Source organism: Olea europaea, chromosome 4 (assembly GCF_002742605.1).
Source record: "Olea europaea var. sylvestris chromosome 4, O_europaea_v1, whole genome shotgun sequence".
Classification (NCBI taxonomy): domain Eukaryota; kingdom Viridiplantae; phylum Streptophyta; class Magnoliopsida; order Lamiales; family Oleaceae; genus Olea; species Olea europaea.
Genome location: NC_036240.1, coordinates 10,212,738 through 10,220,048, shown reverse-complemented (window position 1 = coordinate 10,220,048; position 7,311 = coordinate 10,212,738). Strand labels below are relative to the sequence as shown.

Sequence of the window (7,311 nt, the reverse complement as noted above, 5' to 3'; positions counted from 1 at the left end):
CAACTGAAAATCATATAAATAGTAAAAGCATAACCTTACCAATGATGGGCTTGGACCAAACCAATAATACAAACCCAATAACTGGAAAAAGTAAAATAGTGCGATAATAATATAAGTGATGTCCGCATCAATTCTCCCAGGGTGGAAGAAAAACTCGACTCTGTCGAGTAAACAAATGACAAAGAGCTGCCATCGACCTTCAATGTCTGAACTCATACCACGGTGGACGATCTTTTTAAAGAACCAAATATCTGACCTTCACGGTTGATAACAATGCAAATGGCAACTTGTCCTCAAGAATATGATCCGACCAAGGCGGACGATCTCTCATTTTAATCAAGTACCAACATTGGACTCCAAATAACAAGTACTCCTACAACTCATCTCCAAAATCTTCACATGATTGCGCATAATGTGGAGCACAATAAGAACGTTGATCTACCTAACAATTAAAGAAGCACCGATTCTCTCCATCAATGGTTAACACAACCTTTTCATCTAAAATTACATCAATTTTATCTTTGTGTGCTGCGACAGGTGGTATTCGAATAGAGATAGCAAAAGATTCGGTGTGGGAGTTCTCAGGTACAGATAGAAAAGGATCAACAAAAGTGTTAAAATAGCCATTGTAAGTACCGAAGTCCTTAACAAATAAAATAGGGTGATGGTCATAATGTGATAAAAGATCATTGACTTAGGCATTTTGACCAATATGCTTTGAAATTTTAAAAAGACCAACATTACACGCTTGCAATATAACATAATCCCCAATATTAAATTCAAAGTGTTGTCTATGCCAATCAACTTGAGGTTTATATAATGCTTTACTTGCTTCAAATTGTTTATTGATCTCAATATGCAAGATATGAAAATGTGATACAACTACCTCAACTGACATAGACACACAAGCATGTGGGTGCATGGGAATAAGGTTTAGAGGTTTCAAAGGTTCACAACCAAGAATAACTTCAAAGGGTTTTAGACCTAAAGACCAGTTCACAGGATCATTATATGCAATTTGAACAGTTGGAGGGATCAAATCCTAATTTTCGAGCTTTTTCTGGACTAGAGAGTATAATAAATTGTCAGGATTTTGGTTATCACTTTTGTTTTGACCATCAATTTGAGGTTGGTCAGTGGTGGATAATTTTGCCTTAGTGTTAACCACAGGCGACTGGATTTTTCAAGGGTGACTGGTGACATCATCAAGCTCTTTAACTTGGGTACGGGTATGACATATAACATGTGATCGAGAATTGTCGGAGATAAGGGGTATAGTATCCAAAGTCTCGGGAAGAGTTTGGATTCCATCTAAGGAAGTGTCCTCACTATCATCCAAGTCATCAAAATCTTCAAGTTTAGGTTCATAGACTAAATCTTCTAACGGCTCCTCTATTACATTTTTTCGTTCTTCCATGACTAAGGTTCAATTAGGACATTTAGAAGAAATGTGACCAAAGTCTCTACAGTTGACGCACAACAAGTGAGAAAAAGACCTTGGAGTTTCAAAAATTCTACCCTGATTTTTCAAGGTTGGAGAACCATTAGAAGGGGGAGGTCCTAGAAGGGACTTAATGGGAGGAGGTGGAGCCAATGAAGCCAAATGATGATTATAAAAAATTTTACCCTTATTTTTCAAAATTGGAGGAATATCAGACGGGGGAGGTCCTAGAAGGGACTTAACGGGAAGAAGTGGAGCCAATGACACTGAAGGATGATTGTCAATATGCTTTCTACATGGAGAAGAAGATCTTGGACTATCACGACCTTTACAATTATTTTTCCAAATAGGAGGAACATTAGACGGAAACGGTTTTATGATAGACTTATGATGAAGCAACGCTAATGAGATGGGTGAATGACGATGACCACGCTTTTCATATGGAGTACTAATAATCAACTCATAATCTCGAGCTAAAGAGTAAGCGTGATCAAGAGTAGTGACACCTCGAAGGAAAAGCTCACGCTTAAGATCATCTCTCAGACCTTGGCTAAACCTACTCAAAGTCGTGCTCTCATCCTCAATTAAATGACATTTGGTTCGAAATTCCTCAAATTGCGTGATATACTCAGTCACTAATTGATTTCCTTGTTTAAGGGCATTCCATTGAGTAAGAATTTCAAAATTATCTCGTTCTCGCTCACGAATCTGATCCCTATTCCTATCCTTATCCTTACAATCGGATCAAAAGTATTTTTGATTACTTTGTTGACGATATTGTCTATTATGAGACACCTTAGAATTATCAACATCAATTGAATGAGGGATGTGTTTAAAATTTTTCAAACTAACAGATAGGGCCTTACTCTCTTCAAGAGTAGCGGTCATTTGAGTTTGAATAACCGCTATTTGTCGGGTGAGTGCATCGAATTGTGAGGGGTCCATGTTTAAGGTATTGGAGCTAGAATTGACAAGATGACCAATATGTAACTACATGCACTGTAATAGCAATTTAATGACATGCAATAGAGAGATCAACGAACAAAAAGTGCTAGTAATGGAAAATGAAAATTTGAGCTATTTCTTTTTTTTTTTAATTTAAATTTTGGGATTAAAATCCAAAACAAGCTAATACTGTTGGTATAAGTAAAATAGCAAAGCAATGGTCAAATACTAGTCAAACTCTAATCACGTAAAATAAGTGAGGTAAAAGAGGAACTTATCGAAGTGAATGGATCCAATTACGAGAGTTTAGATAAACAACTAGGTCAGCAGCAGCACAAAAATTTAATTGATGCAATTTCTAAGATAAACAGTAATGTACCAAAGATAAATAGATTGGTAACTCCTATTTTTGTTCATCGAAGCGACTGGATTGATCAACAGAACAGGAAGAGGTATCTGCAAAACAATGTTAGAATTTTTTTTTTAATACTACAGAAAGAAAATCAAAAATTTGGAACCCGGGTGTGAACAGAACCCGGGTGTGAACAGTAACACGATTTTTTTTTTTAAACAATGAACGACAACTAGAAAAATGGAATCTGCTGCTTGTGCATTGAAAATATTTTCATTTGTGTTCCAACAAATTTTGGGAAGAAATAAGAAGAAAATTTGGATTGTAGGAAAGACATTACCCAGTTCTGATACCACTTTGATGTAGGATAGATTGAGGGATTCCAATAAGAAGAAGTAGCGAGAAAGAAGTTGAGAGACTAGGGGAGAAGAAGAAGGAACGGGGAGGAGTAACAAAGAGAAGGGAGAAGAGGAGAAGAAACCAGGGAAAGAGAGGGGAGGGAGAAAACGGCTGCAAGCCAAACAATATTTCAATTCTAATTCATCATCATCTACTGAAATTACAACTGAAAACCATATAAATAATAAAAGTATAACCCTACCAATGATGGGCTTGGGCCAAACCAATAATACAAGCTTAATAACTAGAAAAAGTAAAATAGTGCGATAATAATATAAGTGATGTCCGTATCAGATATGTTTGATTTTATTAAATTTATGTTGCATTCTTATTTGGCATTTTTTTAGGCTGTTAATGTGGGATGTGCTGAAATGATGGATTACCCGTCAAATGGTGTTTCAATCTTGGGAATCATCAAACCTGCCTTTATTGATGAAGAATTATATCTCAGAAGACTCTTCGATGATGAAGATAGTGATGGTTACACCTCAGACCTCAAAGGTATTTGGACGACTTAAATTATTCATTTGAGGTAACTGCGAAAAAGAATTTGAAGTCAATAGGATTGGTGGGATTCTCAGACAAGTGGATTTTCCATTGAGAAGATGTTATCAGTTGATTTGACTGGGGCTACCATTTTATGAATTCTAGACATAATTCGCTTGATTTTTTTTTAAAAGCTATAAAGCAGGTTAAGTTCAAACCGAAGGAGAGGTAAAAATGCAACTAAACTAGTTTTCAGAAGTCAGAACATTATGGATCCATTATATTTTTACTTAAAATGAAAGCAAAAAATTAATTTGCTTGATCTTACATGTTAAACTCTATTTTGTTACCAAATAAATTGGATATGCCAAGTGATTTATAATTAAACAAGTTCTTACTAAAAGCAATTCATCCATAAACCATCTAACCTTGTGCATTCTAGACCTGAATCTGGCTTCGAAGTAAGGATTGCCAAGTAGACCAGGAGTTTCTATTCAAGAAGTAACATGCAGATCTGAAAACATGATTTCTTTGTACGCCTGATCTCAATTTGAGTAAGGGCATGTTTGAGCCACATTTTTTCAAAAAAATACATTCTTAAACAGTTATTTGACATCATTTCAACCCCACATTCTTCAATAAAATAATATTACACGTAAATCCAAAATTTTTCTTTATTTTTTAACCACACATTTCTCATCAATAAACTATTCAAAATTCATTCTAAGTAAAATAATGTGGCTCAAACAAGGGCTAAGCTTTTTCTCATTTTCTGTTTTACTGACGGAATCGAAATTGTTATTTTGTATTTGAAGTTGCTGGCCTAATTCTATCTGTTTCTTTCCAGATGGAGATAGTTTGAGCTTCAATTCAAGAAATGACAGAAGCCGTGATAGATCGACTATTTATAAATTGGAAATCACAAAAATAGAGCTGTTCTCCGTCTATGGTGTTCAGGCATGTATATTGTAGATCATGTTTTCTTGCACTCACTGCACAAGTCATATTCATTTACTATATAACTACATATGTTAGCGATGGTTTTGATTTTTTGTGCGTGCGTGTGTGTGTGTAATAACATAAGAAGTTGAAGGTGTGAATTTAACATGATTCATGTAAAAGGACCCATTAGAGGACAAGAAATAAATAAACAAAAAATCACATGTACGACATTAAAGTTCAATACAAGATTTGCTTACATTGAAAATTGCTGACTTATCACGTTGAATAAATCTACAAGTATGGCTTCTTATTGTATATCTCATATTTGACTTCTTAAAATGATTTTTGTTTTCCTTTTTTATTGTTCTACAATGTACAGGGTTCTTGTAGCTTTGGATTTGTTACTTGTGCACTAGGAAACACGGTTCCGTATTTCTTAGTATACATTTTCCTTTTCTATTCTTGAATTTCCTTTATTTTCTTTCTTTTTTTTAACGTATAAAAAATAATAATATATAAATAAATAAAAATCCTTTATTTTCCATTTTCATTTCTTCTCTTGCTTTTGAGTTGTTCATGGTTGTGGCATAAGTTTGCGATGTGGTGCATATTCTTGTATGGAGCAACTCTATGTTGAGTTCATGCTTAATATGTAGTATTAGACGATTTTGAATTAGACTAGACAATAAAATCAATAAAATTTGAACTTTATTCTTCAATACTTTTGACTACCATCTAATTGTTCCCATCCACGTTTATCATGCTATACATATTTCGGCCTGCTTTTAAGCTAACATTCCATTAATACTAGTGTTTCTAATTTTGCAGTCAGTAGTTGGCGTACAAGATTTTCAGTATGCTGAACCTGATGTTCTTGTGCATTCAACACCAGCAATCCTAGAGCACTTTGGTGAGACGGATACTAGGTCCAAATTTGCTCTTAAAGCTCTTTGCAAAAAGAAAGGACTCGATGTTGAGGTAATGTTCATTTGATGGGGATGAATCATCTATTTTGTTAAGCATCAATATTTCTGTACTTGAAAATTTTATTTTGAGAAACCTATAAAAACATTTTATGAATTTTCCATTTGATTTTATACCCAAACCCCCTCAGAGATTATTTATTTATTTATTTGTAATTTCAAGTTTAGTTTTGCTTATTTGATTTTTTAGCCTCTTCGAGTTGGGACGTGTTAGAAGTCAATATAACTTTCTTAAATAACACTAGACTCGATTTCTACTCATCCTTCTGTAGGTAGCAAATTTGATTGGAGTTGATAGTCTTGGCATGGACGTTAGAGTTTCCTCAGGGACGGAAGTACAAACACATCGTTTCCCGTTCAAAGTCAGGGTAAGTAAATACATTGGTGGCACATTTGGCGAATTGGATTTTAAGTTAAGATGAACTCTGTTATAGATAGTGTCTACTATGATCAAATATTATATACCAAACATGCATCGAATGTTTTTCAGAGTATTAAATACAAAATGTATATGGTTGGAACTCTCAAATATATAATAATGTATTATAAAATCATAATTTTCTTTCTGATATAAATAATCGGCATCGTTTGACAAAAAATAAAAAATAAAAAAGTGATTTTTCTTACATAATCTCTGTCATTTGCGTGTGTAGGCAACATCTGAATGTGCTGCAGAGAAGCAAATTCAGCAACTTCTGTTTCCACGATCACAACGGAAAAAATTAAAGACTCTTGATCGACCTAGTCCTAGAGATACAGATTCATTTTGATTTTTCTTAATGTTCTTAGTGTTGGAAATATTTGAGCAATAAATTTCTTGTCAAGGTTTAGACAGGTTTTCTTCAGAGTGGATTTTTTTCTCCGATTTTTCCATTTCGTTTGCTCTCTGTATAGAATTAGAATCCCTATAGTGCTTGCTGTTTTTCCTATATAATTGCTAAATTTAGCTTTGAAACTTTCGTCTGTCCAGTTATGATATTGCCCGGCTCTCGGCCATGTCACATCCCAGTGTTTTTGGTGTGCTCGTGCAATCACGAGGTTTGCATTTAAAAATTGGACCAGATTGGTCGGTTCAACAAAAGAAATTTCAGAGACCAGATAAGAAATTGAATGGGATAACTTCTAGAAAGGTGAGGCACTTGATCACACCTTGACGTAGAATATAATTGTGCAAGAATGAGAATTGAGAAGAAAGGCATGGAATCACGAGAGAATATAGACAGAAAATATTAGTTTACTATATAATCAGGTATAAATATTACAATGTATAAGCATTCTCTATAGTCCCGTTTGGTAGTGCTTTTTCATCCCAAAGATTGATTTTTTGATTGTTATTATTTCAGTCGTCATTTTTTACTTCTTCACTCACATGTGACACCCACTTTTCTACCTAACAGTCAAAAAACCAATTCTCAAAATTACTACCAAATGAGCCCTATATAAAGTTTCAGGTATAGTGATTTGATCTCTCGTGCTCCAAAGAAAACAATCAAAACCTTCGTGAATTGGTTTGAGCTGATTGCCTACGCCTTTGGCTTATCACAAGGCAAAACTACTCAACGGAATTTTCATCATTTCTTTCTGGCTGAGAGAACTTGATTATAGAGATGTCTGCAAATTATTATGGGTCAATCTATGTCTTAACAAAATAAAGATAATGACCAAACAATGCCAATCGACAGTGAAAATTATCCTCAATGACATCATGAGATGAAGGGAAGGCTCTTTCTACGAATCAAATATCGACTGTGACTTCAAATGGA

General features: G+C 34.4%; 1 protein-coding gene across 1 annotated transcript in view; it reads left to right on the top strand.

Annotated features, from left to right (window-relative positions):
* The window catches only part of LOC111393597 (uncharacterized protein At3g49140), a 12,958-nt gene extending 6,453 nt beyond the window's left edge, over positions 1–6,505 (top strand). The window contains exons 9-13 of the mRNA XM_023019207.1: positions 3,485–3,638; positions 4,471–4,580; positions 5,394–5,543; positions 5,821–5,916; positions 6,202–6,505. Of these exons, the coding sequence (XP_022874975.1) occupies positions 3,485–3,638; positions 4,471–4,580; positions 5,394–5,543; positions 5,821–5,916; positions 6,202–6,318 (627 nt within the window). The 3' untranslated portion in view covers positions 6,319–6,505. The remainder of the gene's footprint in view (positions 1–3,484; positions 3,639–4,470; positions 4,581–5,393; positions 5,544–5,820; positions 5,917–6,201) is intronic.
* The last annotated feature ends 806 nt before the right edge of the window (positions 6,506–7,311 follow it).